At 50.2% G+C, this 16,069-nt stretch overlaps 1 protein-coding gene across 1 annotated transcript in view; it reads right to left on the reverse strand.

The window, feature by feature from the left end:
- The window catches only part of EIF2S3 (eukaryotic translation initiation factor 2 subunit gamma), a 301,635-nt gene that overhangs the window by 145,491 nt on the left and 140,075 nt on the right, over positions 1-16,069 (reverse strand). Inside the window, exon 6 of the mRNA XM_069204821.1 lies at positions 14,628-14,786. Within this exon, the coding sequence (XP_069060922.1) occupies positions 14,628-14,786 (159 nt within the window). The remainder of the gene's footprint in view (positions 1-14,627; positions 14,787-16,069) is intronic.

The raw sequence follows: 16,069 nt of genomic DNA on the forward strand, positions 1-16,069 counted from the left end.
GTGCCCCGGTTCCGGTCTGCCAGCAGGTAAGTACCCGCGTCTTCGGAGGGCTGACCAGGGGGTTTTTGTAGGGCACCGGGGGGGACACAAGTTCACACAAAAAGTACACCCTCAGCGGCACGGGGGCGGCCGGGTGCAGTGTAGAGACAAGCGTCGGGTTTTCAATGTAAATAAATGAGATCAAGGGATCTCTTCAGTGTTGCAGGCAGGCAAAGGGGGGGCTCCTCGGGGTAGCCACCACCTGGGCAAGGGAGAGGGCCTCCTGGGGGTCACTCCTGCACATGAGTTCCGTTCCTTTCGGTGCTGGGGGCTGCGGGTGCAGAGTCTTCTCCAGCCGTCGGGAAATGGAGTTCAGGCAGTCGCGGTCAGGGGGAGCCTCGGGATTCCCTCTGCAGGCGTCGCTGTGGGGGCTCAGGGGGGACAACTTTGGTTACTCACGGTCTCGGAGTCGCTGGAGGGTCCTCCCTGAGGTGTTGGTTCTCCACCAGTCGAGTCGGTGTCGCCGGGTGCAGTGTTGCAAGTCTCACGCTTCTTGCGGGGAGTTGCAGGGGTCTTTAAATCTGCTCCCTGAAACAAAGTTGCAGTTCTTTTGGAGCAGTGCCGCTGTCCTCGGGAGTTCCTTGTCTTTCTTGAAGTAGGGCAGTCCTCAGAGGATTCAGAGGTCGCGGGTCCCTTGGAAAGCGTCGCTGGAGCAGGGTTCTTTGGAAGGCAGGAGACAGGCCGGTAGGACTGGGGCCAAAGCTGTTGGTGTCTTCTGTTCTTCCTCTGCAGGGGTTTTTCAGCTCAGCAGTCTTCTTCTTCTTGTAGGTTTCAGGAATCTAAATTCTTAGGTTCAGGGAAGCCCTTAAATACTAAATTTAAGGGCGTGTTTAGGTCTGGGGGGTTAGTAGCCAATGGCTACTAGCCCTGAGGGTGGGTACACCCTCTTTGTGCCTCCTCCCAAGGGGAGGGGGTCACATCCCTAATCCTATTGGGGAATCCTCCATCTGCAAGATGGAGGATTTCTAAAAGTTAGAGTCACTTCAGCTCAGGACACCTTAGGGGCTGTCCTGACTGGTCAGTGACTCCTCCTTGTTATTCTCATTATTTTCTCCGGCCTTGCCGCCAAAAGTGGGGGCCGTGGCCGGAGGGGGCGGGCAACTCCACTAGCTGGAGTGTCCTGCGGTGCTGGCACAAAGGGGTGAGCCTTTGAGGCTCACCGCCAGGTGTGACAGCTCCTGCCTGGGGGAGGTGTTAGCATCTCCACCCAGTGCAGGCTTTGTTACTGGCCTCAGAGTGACAAAGGCACTCTCCCAATGGGGCCAGCAACATGTCTCGGTTGTGGCAGGCTGCTGGAACTAGTCAGCCTACACAGATAGTCGGTTAAGGTTTCAGGGGGCACCTCTAAGGTGCCCTCTGGGGTGTATTTTACAATAAAATGTACACTGGCATCAGTGTGCATTTATTGTGCTGAGAAGTTTGATACCAAACTTCCCAGTTTTCAGTGTAGCCATTATGGTGCTGTGGAGTCCGTGTTTGACAGACTCCCAGACCATATGCTCTTATGGCTACCCTGCACTTACAATGTCTAAGGTTTGGCATAGACACTGTAGGGGCACAGTACTCATGTACTGGTGCCCTCACCTATGGTATAGTGCACCCTGCCTTAGGGCTGTAAGGCCTACTAGAGGGGTGACTTATCTATACTGCATAGGCAGTGTGAGGTTGGCATGGCACCCTGAGGGGAGTGCCATGTCGACTTACTCGTTTTGTTCTCACCAGCACACACAAGCTGGTGAGCAGTGTGTCTGTGCTGAGTGAGGGGTCCCCAGGGTGGCATAAGATATGCTGCAGCCCTTAGAGACATTCCCTGGCATCAGGGCCCTTGGTACCAGGGGTACCAGTTACAAGGGACTTACCTGGATGCCAGGGTGTGCCAATTGTGGAATCAAAAGTACAGGTTAGGGAAAGAACACTGGTGCTGGGGCCTGGTTAGCAGGCCTCAGCACACTTTCAATTCAAAACATAGCATCAGCAAAGGCAAAAAGTCAGGGGGTAACCATGCCAAGGAGGCATTTCCTTACAAGGGGCTTATCTGCTCATTCAGGTATGCCCTCACATGTAATATAATGCACCCTGCCTTTAAAGTTGGAAGGCCTAATCGACACGACCGCCCATGGCGCAAACGTGCATAGACCAATTTACTACAGGTCCTGGCGAGTCCTGTGCTGAGGAAAAGTCCCCGGGCAGCGGTGGTGGGAAACCGGCAGCCTCTAGTGATCAGGCAGCTATCCTTCAGGATATTCAGGTGTCCCAGACGGCGGTAGAGGCTAAGATCGGTGAACTAAGAGTGGAAGTAGCCCTGGTACGTCAGTTTCTCCGCAATACAATGGACCGGATCACAGAGGCAGAATCAGGAATATCCACAGTGGAAGATGACTTGACTACCTTGAAAAAGCAAGTATCTGCACTATCGGCGCGCACGTCAGAACTATACCGGAGAGCAGAAGATGCTGAAAATAGATTTAGGCGCAACAATCCTCATATTGTGGGCCTTCCAGAGAACACAGCGGCCTCTTCTTTGGCCTCCTTCCTGGAGGAATAGTTCAGCTCCTGGGTGCCGGAGGATCACCTTACACCATGGTTCGCGATTGAACGAGCCCACATCGCTCTACAGTCCAGGCCACCACCAGGCTCCCCGCCAACGCCGGTGATACTCCATCTCCAACCATACTCCATAACCAACCAAGGACTTTGTCACCAACCTCTGGAAGGTGGCAGGGGCATTCTTCAGACCAAAGGGCATAACAGTGAACTAATAATGCCCATCAGGAGTGGAGAGTGCAGATCTTTCTTTTGGGCTTGGAGTCAGGCCTATCTGCCAGTACCCTAATGTGAGATCAAAAGTACTCGGATATATCAGGCTGCTCCCAATCTGTTGAGTTCATCTGCTTTTGGGTGGGCATCTGTCCTGGTCACTGCATTGAGACCCCAATAGTCCACAAAAACCTTAATTCTTTCACTCTACCCTGGGAATGATGTTTTGGGATTAGCCCAACTGGGCCGGGCCAGGGGCTCTCTAATTCCAGCATCTTGCTGACCTCAACTTTGATGCTCTCTTTGACATGATCAGACTGTATGTAGAATTTGTCCCCGACAGGTAAACTGGCTCCAGTGTCCACACCATGGGTAAACCAGGTAGGTCTGCCAGGGGTCAAGGGGAAGAGTTCAGCAAACTGGTGCGAGACCTGCCTGCAGTAGGTCTGCTGTTGGTCAGGGATGGTGTCCGAGAAGCCTACTACCTCAACTGAGTTATCTTTGGGATTGCTAGGGGGGAGATCAGTGAGAGGCTCACTCTTAATTTTCTGTCCCTTATCTGTGACCATGAGCATGGTCAGCTCAGCTCCGTCATCAAAGGGTTTCAGGCGGTTTACATCGATTACCCTCATGAGAATCCTGCAACTGCCAAAGTCCACGAGACAGGTGACTTCCCTTTTACTTTCTTGGATGGGGCATGGTTCACTCCAATTATCTTGGGGAGCCCTAGGCGCCACAGGCTCCAAACACCCATACCTTCTGCCCAGGTTGGTAAGTGCAGCTTTTTGGTCACACCAGTGCTTCTAGAGCTCTTGGCAGCCTCCAGCTTTTTGTTTGTTTTTTACATGTACTCAGCCATCCTTGAGAATAAGTCAAGCCCATAATCCACTATGTCCTGCTTGGGTTCTCTGGGAGGTCTCTACCTACCTTCCTTTACAAGGTAAATAGGCCCCCTAACATGACGCGCAAACAAAGTTCAAATGGGGAAAACCCCACTCCCTTCTGTGGCAATTCCCTGTAGGCAAAAAGCAGGCAAGGAAGTAAGACACCACCTCTCCTTCTGAGTTTTTCAGGGAGCCCACCAATCATGCCTTTGAGAGGTTTGTTAAATCTCTCAACAAGACAATTGCACTGGGGATGATATGGGGAGGTGATCTTATAGGTCACCCCACACTCAGACTACATGCGTCAGGTAGCCAAACATGAAGTTAGTACCTCTATCTGACATCACCTCCTTAGGAAAAACTACTCTGGTAAAAATATCAATGAGTGCTCTAACTACTGCAGGGGCAGTAGTAGCCCTTAGGAGCACTGCTTCAGGGTACCTGGTGGTAGGATCCACTACCACCAGTATAAATATGTTCTCTCATGGGAAGGTAAAGGGGACCAACAATAGCAACCTCAACCCTTTCAAAGGGAACCCAAACCCTTTCAATAGGAACCCAAACCACTGGAAGTGGAATTAAGAGGGCCTTTGGTTGTCCACCTGTCTTGCCACTAGCCTGACAGGTGACACAGGAGTTGCAAAACTCCTTTACTTTCTGGGACATGCCTTGCCAGTAGAAGTAGTTGACCAACTGTAGGAAAGTACCATCTTGCCTGGCATGTTACCCCCATATTTCACTGTATATATATTGTTTTAGTTGTATGTGTCACTGGGACCCTGCCAGCCAGGGCCCCAGTGCTCATAAGTGTGCCCTGTATGTGTTACCTGTGTTATGACTAACTGTCTCACCGAGGCTCTGCTATCCAGAACCTCAGTGGTTATGCTCTCTCATTTTCTTTCCAAATTGTCATTAACAGGCTAGTGACCAATTTCACCAATTTACATTGGCATACTGGAACACCCTTATAATTCCCTAGTATATGGTACTGAGGTACCCAGGGTATTGGGGTTCCAGGAGATCCCTATGGGCTGCAGCATTTCTTGTGCCACCCATAGGGAGATCTGACAATTCTTACACAGGCCTGCCAGTGCAGCCTGAGTGAAATAACGTCCACGTTATTTCACAGCCATTTACCACTGCACTTAAGTAACTTATAAGTCACCTATATATCTAACCTTTACCTGCTAAAGGTTGGGTGCTAAGTTACTTAGTGTGTGGGCACCCTGGCACTAGCCAAGGTGCTCCACATTGTTCAGGGCAAATTCCCCGGACTTTGTGAGTGCGGGGACACCATTACACGCGTGCACTATACATATGTCACGACATATGTATAGCGTCACAATGGTAACTCCGAACATGGCCATGTAACATGTCTAGGATCATGGAATTGTCACCCCAATACCATTCTGGCATTGGGGAGACAATTCCATGATCCCAGAGTCTCTAGCTCAGACCCGGGTACTGCCAAACGGCCTTTCCCGGGGTTTCACTGCAGCTGCTGCTGCTGCCAACCCCTCAGACAGGTTTCTGCCCTCCTGGGGTCCAGCCAGGCTTGGCCCAGGAAGGCAGAACAAAGGACTTCCTCACAGAGAGGGTGTTACAACCTCTCCCTTTGGAAAAAGGTGTTGGGGCTTGGGAGGAGTAGCCTCCCCCAGCCTCTGGAAATGCTTTGATGGGCACAGATGGTGCCCATCTCTGCATAAGCCAGTCTGCACCGGTTCAGGGATCCCTCAGCCCTGCTCTGGCGCGAAATTGGACAAAGGAAAGAGGAGTGACCACTCCCCTGACCTGCACCTCCCCTGGGAGGTGCCCAGAGCTCCTCCAGTGTGCTCCAGACCTCTGCCATCTTGGAAACAGAGGTGCTGCTGGCACACTGGACTGCTCTGAGTGGCCAGTGCCAGCAGGTGACGTCAGAGACTCCTTCTGATAGGCTCCTTCAGGTGTTGCTAGCCTATCCTCTCTCCTAAGTAGCCAAACCTCCTTTTCTGGCTATTTAGGGTCTCTGCTTTGGGGAATTCCTTAGATAACGAATGCAAGAGCTCATCAGAGTTCCTCTGCATCTCTCTCTTCACCTTCTGCCAAGGAATCGACTGCGGACCGCGATGGAAGCCTGCAAAACTTCAACAAAGTAGCAAAGACGACTACTGCAACCTTGTAACGCTGATCCTGCCGCCTTCTCGACTGTTTTCCTGGTGGTGCATGCTGTGGGGGTAGTCTGCCTCCTCTCTGTACTAGAAGCTCCGAAGAAATCTCCCGTGGGTCGACGGAATCTTCCCCCTGCAACCGCAGGCACCAAAGAACTGCATCACCGGTCCTCTGGGTCTCCTCTCAGCACGACGAGCGAGGTCCCTTGAACTCAGCAACTCTGTTCAAGTGACTCTTCAGTCCAAGTTTGGTGGAGGCAAGTCCTTGCCTCCCCACGCTAGACTGCATTTCTGGGAACCGCGTGGTTTGCAGCTACTCCGGCTCCTGTGCACTCTTCCAGGATTTCCTTTGTGCACAGCCAAGCCTGGGTCCCGGCACTCTAAACTGCATTGCACGACCTCCTGAGTTGTCCTCCGGCTTTGTGGGACCCTCTTGTGCAACTACGGGTGAGCTCCGGTTCACTCCACTTCGTAGTGCCTGTTCCGGCATTTCTGCGGGTGCTGCTTGCTTCTGAGTGGGCTCTTTGTCTTGCTGGACGCCCCCTCTGTCTCCTCACGCAATTGGCGACATCCTGGTCCCTCCTGGGCCACTGCAGCATTCAAAAACCCTAACCGCGACCCTTCACGACGTGGGACATCCATCCTCCAAAGGGGAAGTTTCTAGCCCTTGTCGTTCTTGCAGAATCCACAGCTTCTACCATCCGGTGGCAGCTTCTTTGCACCCACAGCTGGCATTTCCTGGGCATCTGCCCACTCCCGACTTGATCGTGACTTCTGGACTTGGTCCCCTTGTTCCACAGGTACTCTCGTCTGGAAACCCATTGTTGTTGCATTGCTGGTGTTGGTCTTTCCTGCAGAATTCCCCTATCACGACTTCTGTGCTCTTTGGGGAACTTAGGTGCACTTTGCACCCACTTTTCAGGGTCTTGGGGTGGGCTATTTTTCTAACCCTCACTGTTTTCTTACAGTCCCAGCGACCCTCTACAAGGTCACATAAGTTTGGGGTCCATTCGTGGTTCGCATTCCACTTCTAGAGTATATGGTTTGTGTTGCCCCTATCCCTATGTGCCCCCATTGCATTCTATTTTGACTATACATTGTTTGCACTGTTTTCTATTGCTCTTACTGCATATTTTGGTATTGTGTACATATATCTTGTGTATATTTGCTATCCTCATACTGAGGGTACTCACTGAGATACTTTTGGCATATTGCCATAAAAATAAAGTACCTTTATTTTTAGTATATCTGTGTATTGTGTTTTCTTATGATATTGTGCATATGACACTAGTGGTACTGTAGGAGCTTCACTCGTCTCCTAGTTCAGCCTAAGCTGCTCTGCTAAGCTACCTTTTCTATCAGCCTAAGCTGCTAGACACCCCTCTACACTAATAAGGGATACCTGGGCCTGGTGCAAGGTGTAAGTACCCCTTGGTACTCACTACAAGCCAGTCCAGCCTCCTACACCAACCAACTCCATGTTTTTGTCTGGCCAAGATGCCCAGCTAAGGGGATGTCACAGGCCAATGGTCGGAGAAACTCTATGCATTGCTGAGGCACAACCAGTCTCCTGGTGGCACCAGCTTTAAGGTCTCTGACCTCAGTAGACCGGAGTTACAGGAGCCCCTCCTTCCAATAAGTCCTGTGGGTATCACAGACATAATTTCTTCCTAGGCAGCAACCTGCTGCCTCAGACCTTCAAGAGAGGGACAGGTTTGTTGTCCCTGGCTCAGATATTCCCTAGAGCCCCCCCCCCCGTCCTATGAGCTCTGCTGTGTAAGGTCCAAGCCCATGAGGCTCAGTTCCCTCTGGGGCTGTTAGGTATTGTCCCATAGAAGAGAGAGAGCCTGCTCTGTGATCTGTTTGGAAGCTGGTCCCCAAGTCTTACTGCCTTTTCTCTTGATAAGTTGGGCTATTATCCAAGGCTCGAACTCTACATTTTCACCCTATGCTTTGCTCTGTGCTCTGGTTTTGACACACACACACACTCAGGAATACCCAGCAGAGCTACATGGGTTTTTCACATGGGATGGACCTTAACTTGACTGTCAGTATTGAGGATAGTATACGTCTCTCCAGGAAGATACTGATCTGCTCAGTCACCATGGTGACACTGGCACCAGTGCATCTCGTGCTGCAACTTGAAGCCCATTGATATGAGGCTGTTGTCTGTATTTCTCCACACTACTGGGCCAGACAGCCAGGGCAGCTACATCCAACCTACCCTCAGACTAAAGTGGCTCATTAGGCTCACTGACCTGGTCAGGCCCTACTTGGAATCCCATCTGGAGACTTATCACTGCATTTACTGCGGGTGCACTAGAAGCATTCTTTTTGTTAGGACAGTTAGGATCTCCAGTTTGGTGCCCTCTAGTTTTGCAGTTATAGCACCAAGCCTTTCTGGGATCCCAATTTGTCCCTTTATACCCACCCTTGGACTGGGAAGAGTCTTGGGGGCCGCCCTCCTGTGCTGCACATTTTTGGGGGCTTTTAGAAGACTCCTTGTTTTTGTCTTTGTTTTGGTAACCAGTTTCCCTTGTGGAGGCTTTTTGGTCTCTTTCTTGTGGTCCCCCAACCAGTGGAAGTCTCGGTCACCCTTTTTTTGACCCAGAGGCCTGTCTTTGTCCCCAGCCCTTGAAGAGCAAGTGGGCCTACGTCTACCAGGTACTGGTGCAACTTTTCTTTAACACAATTACTCAACAGATGCTCTTCCATCATTAGATCGTAAAGCCCTTCATATTCATGACCTTGTTACCTTTTAACCAACAACCTATCTTCACTGAAGTTCACAAAGTCGACACAGGGCTCCCTGAATTTAATTCGGTATACCTCATGAGTCAACGCAAATCCCTCAATCATGGTAGCCTTCATGAGATCATATGAGGTTGCATCTCCCTCATCCAGTGAAAGGAGTATATTCCTACACTTTCCTGAGAACAGTTCCCAAAGGAGAGTTCCCCAGTACCCTAAGCGTTTTGGAAACATGGGCCCTCTCACAGGCTGGCACCCACTTGGTGATGGCATCACCTTCCTTAATTTGGCGATAAACCCTTTGGGGATTTTAGGGTCAGAGTTTCCTACTCTCTCCCTATTTATGATATTGCTGTGACCATTCATGGGTGCTAAACCCATGTCTGCTCTTTCCCTCTGTATAGCTAAGATCCTGCGTTCCAGGTCCAGTGTCTTAGCTAGCCTCTCTAAGAGGGCATCTTCCCCAGAGATTCTATCCCTCCAGCTGGAGGAACCTGAACCATCCTCACTAGATGAAGGTGTCCTACATGCCTGGGGTACATGTACCTCTATTTCAAGTTGAGGAGGGTCCCTTTCTTCCTCCTCACCAGAGTTATCCTGATCGTGAGCTACAGGATCAGTGGTCCCATCAGAAGGATGGGCCTGGTCATACTCTGTCAGTAGAATTGTACTGGTAAGGTTTCAGTGTTTTCACATCGTACCCCTTACAGAGGGCCCTGAATTGCTTGTGAGAAAGCTTAGGGTACGGGGTGGCATTGAGCTTCAACACCACGTCCTCTGAGGTACTCATTATTTTACTGAAGTGGGGACCTTTTTGAGCTAGAGTAAAATCCTAACAAGTTTTGGCAGTCCTAACTGAAGTAAGTTTTTAAGTTTTACTGCTAAGCTACAAGGATCTAACCAGGGTCCTAATAATTACTTTTAGGAATTTAGAAAAATACCCGATTTCACAAATGCATTTTAACTAAATGGAATTTTGGGATTTACTTGTGTACCCACTTATTGACCAAGTGGCATCAGCAAATGCAAGTCGCAGACCCCACCACTGCAGGAGGCTGGCTCTCAATACAGTGCACCAAAATGAAATGCACTGTGCAGAGAGTCCAGTGGATCCCCAAAGGTTTGCACAGGCAGAAATAGATAGGTCTAGTGCTCTTTTTGTGGTAGGGTGGGTGAGCAGTTAGGCTTTTCAAGGAGCATTTGTTGTACTCACAGAGGCAATAAATGAGTGCAGGAAGTTGGCTCTGTATGCACTATTTCAAAGTAAGGAATAGTATGCACAGAGTCCAAGGGTTCCCCTTAGAGGTAAGATAGTGGCAAAAAGAGATAATACTAATGCTCTATTTTGTGGTAGTGTGGTCGAGCAGTAGGCTTATCACAGGAGTAGTGTTAAGCATTTGTTGTACATACACACTGGCAATAAATGAGGAACACACACTCAGAGACAATTCCAGGCCAATAGGTTTTTGTATAGAAAAATATCTTTTCTTAGTTTATTTTAAGAACCACAGGTTCAAATTCTACATGTAATATCTCATTTGAAAGGTATTGCAGGTAAGTACTTTAGGAACTTTGAATAATCACAATAGCATATATACTTTTTACATAAAACACATATAGCTATTTTAAAAGTGGACACAGTGCAATTTTCACAGTTCCTGGGGGAGGTAAGTTATTGTTAGTTCTTGCAGGTAAGTAAACCACCTACGGGGTTCAAATTGGGGTCCAAGGTAGCCCACCGTTGGGGGTTCAGAGCAACCCCAAAGTTACCACACCAGCAGCTCAGGGCGGTCAGGTGCAGAGTTCAAAGTGGTGCCCAAAACACATAGGCTTCAATGGAGAAGGGGGTGCCCCGGTTCCAGTCTGCCAGCAGGTAAGTACCCGCGTCTTCGGAGGGCAGACCAGGGGCGGTTTTGTAGGGCACCGGGGGGAGACACCAGTTAGCACAGAAAGTACACCCTCCGCAGCACGGGGCGGCCGGGTGCAGTGTGCAAACACGCGTCGGGTTTTCAATAGGTTTCAATGAGAGATCAAGGGGTCTCTTCAGCGATGCAGGCAGGCAAGGGGGGGGCTCCTCGGGGTAGCCACCACCTGGGCAAGGGAGAGGGCCTCCTGGGGGTCACTCCTGCACTGGAGTTCCGATCCTTCAGGTCCTGGGGGCTGCGGGTGCAGGGTCTTTTCCAGGCGTCGGGATTTCAGAGTCAGGCAGTCGCGGTCAGGGGGAGCCTCGGGATTCCCTCTGCAGGCGTCGCTGTGGGGACTCAGGGGGGACAACTTTGGTTACTCACAGTCTTGGGGTCGCCGGGGGGTCTTCCCTGTAGCGTTGTTTCTTCACCAGTCGAGTCGGGGTCGCCGGGTGCAGTGTTGCAAGTCTCACGCTTCTTGCGGGGATTGCAGGGGTCTTTAAATCTGCTCCTCTGGAAACAAAGTTGCAGTCTTTGTTGAACAGGGCCGCTGTCCTCTGGAGTTTCTTGGTCTTTTGGAAGCAGGGCAGTCCTCTGAGGATTCAGAGGTCGCTGGTCCTGGGGAAAGCATCGCTGGAGCAGTTTTCTTCCGAAGGGGGGAGACAGGCCGGTAGAGCTGGGGCCAAGGCAGTTGGTGTCTCCGTCTTCTCTGCAGGGTTTTTCAGCTCAGCAGTCCTCTTCTTCTTAGGTTGCAGGAATCTGAGTTCCTTGGTTCTGGGGAGCCCCTAAATACTGAATTTAGGGGGGTGTTTAGGTCTGGGAGGGCAGTAGCCAATGGCTACTGTCCTGGAGGGTGGGTACACCCTCTTTGTGCCTCCTCCCTGAGGGGAGGGGGGCACATCCCTATTCCTATTGGAGGAATCCTCCTTCTACAAGATGGAGGATTTCTAAAAGTCAGAGTCACCTCAGCTCAGGACACCTTAGGGGCTGTCCCGACTGGCCAGTGACGACTCCTTGTTTTTCTCATTATCTCTCCTGGACTTGCCGCCAAAAGTGGGGGCTGTGTCCGGGGGGGGGGGGGGGGGGCATCTCCACTAGCTGGAGTGCCCGGTGGCATTATAACACGAAGCCTGAGCCTTTGAGGATCAATGCTAGGTGTTACAGTTCCTGGAGGGGGGGAGGTGTGAAGCATCTCCACCCAGAGCAGGCTTTTGTTTCTGTCCCCAGAGAGCACAAAGGCCCTCACCACATGGGGTCAGAAACTCGTCTCTCAGCAGCAGGGTGGCACAGACATTCAGTCCTGCACTGAACAATTGGGTAAAATACAGGGGGCATCTCTAAGATGCCCTCTGTGTGCATTTTTTAATAAATCCAACACTGGCATCAGTGTGGGTTTATTATTCTGAGAAGTTTGGTACCAAACTTCCCAGTATTCAGTGTAGCCATTATGGAGCTATGGAGTTCGTTTTTGACAGACTCCCAGACCATATACTCTTATGGCTACCCTGCACTTACAATGTCTACGGTTTTGCTTAGACACTTTAGGGGCATAGTGCTCATGCACCTATGCCCTCACCTGTGGTATAGTGCACCCTGCCTTAGGGCTGTAAGGCCTGTTAGAGGGGTGACTTACCTATGCCATAGGCAGTGTGAGGTTGTGGCATGGCACCCTGAGGGGAGTGCCGTGTCGACTTAGTCATTTTCTCCCCACCAGCACACACAAGCTGGTAAGCAGTGTGTCTGTGCTGAGTGAGGGAGGGGTCCCTAGGGTGGCATAAGACATGCTGCAGCCCTTAGAGACCTTCCCTGGCATCAGGGCCCTTGGTACTATGGGTACCAGTTACAAGGGACTTACCTAGGTGCCAAGGTTGTGCCAATTGTGGAAACAATCGTACATTTTAGGTGAAAGAACACTGGTGCTGGGGCCTGGTTAGCAGGGTCCCAGCACACTTCTCAGTCAAGTCAGCATCAGTATCAGGCAAAAAGTGGGGGGTAACTGCAACAGGGAGCCATTTCTTTACAATGAGTCACTCAAAGAATATATCTGAGACCATTTTAGAAAAATAACAGATGCTTGTATATATGCTTTGAACCAAAGAACTTCCTTGTAAGGGAAGCTGTTTTTATATTAAAAATAACTTGCTATTACAAAAATCGACAGTGCAATTTTCAGACTCTTCTGGTCGAGATGTTGTTTACAAAAAAGCGAGGGCATCTGCAGGGGTACTGACAACGTGCTCTTTATGATCCACATCCACTTGCATACGAGTAGGGTAGAGCATGCCATACCGTATTCTATGTTTCCTTAGAGTCGCCTGCGTGTCCGCAAACTTGGGGCAGGCCTTCTGCACCCAGTTGTGTGTAGTCTGGAAACATATGGAGATAGCCATTCCTTAGAGCTTCAAGGAACCCCGCTCCTTGGCCAGGTGAAGCGCAGTATCCCTGTTGTGAAAGATTAGAAGTCTGGCTATTATGACTTGAGGTGGTGCTCTGGGGACCGGACGCGAACCCAAAATTCTTTGAGCCCTCTCTCAACAAATGTGTCAGTGAAGGAGTCTCTGCTGAATAGGTCTGTTAATAGGGATTCAACAAATGTGTCCAGCTGGCTGGTGTTGGTAGATTCCGCCATGCCAGCAACGTGGCTATTGTTGGTGCGAGATCGTGCATCTAAGTCCTCGTTCCTGATTGCAACAGCCTTCAAAAGACGCTCAGTCTTCAAGACATTTTCTAGACTCCACACCTTGATCTTCAATTTCATAGATTCAGCATTCTGCGACGTCCAGCTGGGTTGGGTGTCTATCAATACACTAATTCAAGCAAACTAGTTGCATCGTTAGAAAGTCGAATCGAGTCTATAGTCTTAAACCCAGCTCTCAATACAGCCATTATAGCGTCAGTTCCATCCGGAGGGAGATCAGAGGTAGCACTAGAGGCGGAACCGTTGTCCGCAGGATCATCAATATGTTGTCTCCTGGGAGTTTCGGTAGTGTCAAATGACATTTGCGTTTGCTTGGGGTCTCCCCAACCCATCCTGCCCACAATAAGGACCAGTAACACAGTGGATGTAGGCTATATGCAAAAAGGGGCCCAGCTCGAAGGGATTACAGAGAGGCCACAGCACTAGTAGGCACAAAAAAAGTCAAAGACCCTGAGGGGGTGACAAAAGTTGCAGCAATGTGGTCGCACCCGTGAAAGGGCACCAGGGAAAGTGGAAAGCAATAGTCAACTGTGCCACATGCAAACTGGATACGGAGACAGCAGTCCTTTAGGCCAGCACATGTGCCGCTGTATACAATGATGGCTCACCTCAGGAGTAGTAAGGGTGGTATAGCTCAATGGGAATGGGCCACAACCTCCTCTATTGCACTGGCATTACCTTGCCACCATGCCCACCCACAGTGTCTAGTGACAGCTCCACTATGTGGGCCCCAAAGTGTGTAGGCAGTCGGAAGGCAGACCGGGTCCCAGGCCGGCCCCCACCAGCCTAGACGATGCAGGCCTCTCACCAGGTGGCAGGTCACTGGGAGCCCCACGATGCCTGAGCCACACGAGGAAGAAGGGGGGGGCAGGGGGAGGGAGAGAGTGTCAGAGGGAGAGTTTGTGTGTGAGAGAGAGAGAGAGAGAACGTGTGTGTGTGTGTGTGTGTGTGTGAGAGGGAGAGAGTGTGTGTGTGTATGTGTGTGAGAGAGAGAGGGTGAGTGTGTGAGAGGGTGAGTGCGTGAGAGAGGGTCACTGTGTGTGTAAGAGTGTGTGTGCATGTGAGAGAGAGAGAGTGTGGGTGCGTGTGAGAGTGCGTGCATTAATCGGGCGAGGGTTCCAGAGCTCCACAGCAGTGCAGTCATCATGGTCGCCTGCTAGGCCACACCCTCATCCAAAAATCAATCTTAACAAGGATCTGGAAATACTATGGTTTTTGGTCTGTTTGTTAGGTGGTTTAACTAAACTTAACGGCTTTTCTTTTTTTTTTTTTTTAGCGTTTTTCTCTCTATCATTTTGTAAGTTTTAGTGACTGGGACTTAGGTGACCTAGCACCAAATTCAAAGCAATATCAGTTATTAACCCACCGCCAGACAGAATCTAGACAACTAATACTGGTCAAGACAAACAAAAGATAAAGCTGTACAAACGATAGCTACATATCTTACCTTGCACAAATGCCAGGATCTGTTCATACTGTTCCTTTGCCTGACTTTCCTTGACCAAATCAATCTTGTTTTGTAGGATTAGAATGTGTTTCAATTTCATGATTTCTATGGCAGCCAGATGTTCAGAAGTCTGGGGTTGCGGACAGGACTCATTACCAGCTAAAAGTGAGAAGTTCAAGCAAAATAAAATTAAACAATTACACACATCTTGCAATCGAATGTAACAAATCAAAGTTTTTTGTTTTGTTTTTTTTAAGCAAAGATTTCCCTACTAATCTACAATCCAACCTTTATGGTCAACAGATAAAGCATAAAAAGCCCTAAATGCAAATCCATTATGATAGATTTACCTAAATCACTGCTTCGTTTAAGTTGCTTGGCTTCTCCTCCAAAAGACTGAGGCTACCCTTGTAGACAACTGTAAAGAAATGGCTCCTTGTTGCAGTTACCCCCCACTTTTTGCCTGATACTGATGCTGACTTGACTGAGAAGTGTGCTGGGACCCTGCTAACCAGGCCCCAGCACCAGTGTTCCTTCACCTAAAATGTACCATTGTATCCACAATTGGCACACCCTGGCATTCAGATAAGTCCCTTGTAACTGGTACTTCTAGTACCAAGGGCCCTGATGCCAAGGAAGGTCTCTAAGGGCTGCAGCATGTCTTATGCCACCCTAGAGACCCCTCACTCAGCACAGACACACTGCTTACAAGCCTGTGTGTGCTAGTGAGGACAAAATGAGTAAGACGACATGGCACTCCCCTCAGGGTGCCATGCCAGCCTCTCACTGCCTATGCAGTATAGGTAAGACACCCCTCTAGCAGGCCTTACAGCCCTAAGGCAGGGTGCACTATACCATAGGTGAGGGTACCAGTGCATGAGCACTGTGCCCCTACAGTGTCTAAACAAAACCTTAGACATTGTAAGTGCAGGGTAGCCATAAGAGTATATGGTCTGGGAGTCTGTTTTACACGAACTCCACAGCACCATAATGGCTACACTGAAAACTGGGAAGTTTGGTATCAAACTTCTCAGCACAATAAATGCACACTGATGCCAGTGTACATTTTAGTGTAAAATACACCACAGAGGGCACCTTAGAGGTGCCCCCTGAAACTTAACCAACTAGCTGTGTAGGCTGACTGGTTCCAGCAGCCTGCCACACTAGAGACATGTTGCTGGCCCCATGGGGAGAGTGCCTTTGTCACTCTGAGGCCAGTAACAAAGCCTGCACTGGGTGGAGATGCTAACACCTCCCCCAGGCAGGAGCTGTGACACCTGGCGGTGAGCCTCAAAGGCTCACCCCTTTGTCACAGCCCAGCAGGGCACTCCAGCTTAGTGGAGTTGCCCGCCCCCTCCAGCCACGGCCCCCACTTTTGGCGGCAAGGCTGGAGGGAACAAAGAAAGCTACAAGGAGGAGTCACTGGCCAGTCAGGACAGCCC

This window comes from Pleurodeles waltl, chromosome 8, assembly GCF_031143425.1.
Source record: "Pleurodeles waltl isolate 20211129_DDA chromosome 8, aPleWal1.hap1.20221129, whole genome shotgun sequence".
Taxonomy (NCBI): Eukaryota; Metazoa; Chordata; class Amphibia; order Caudata; family Salamandridae; genus Pleurodeles; species Pleurodeles waltl.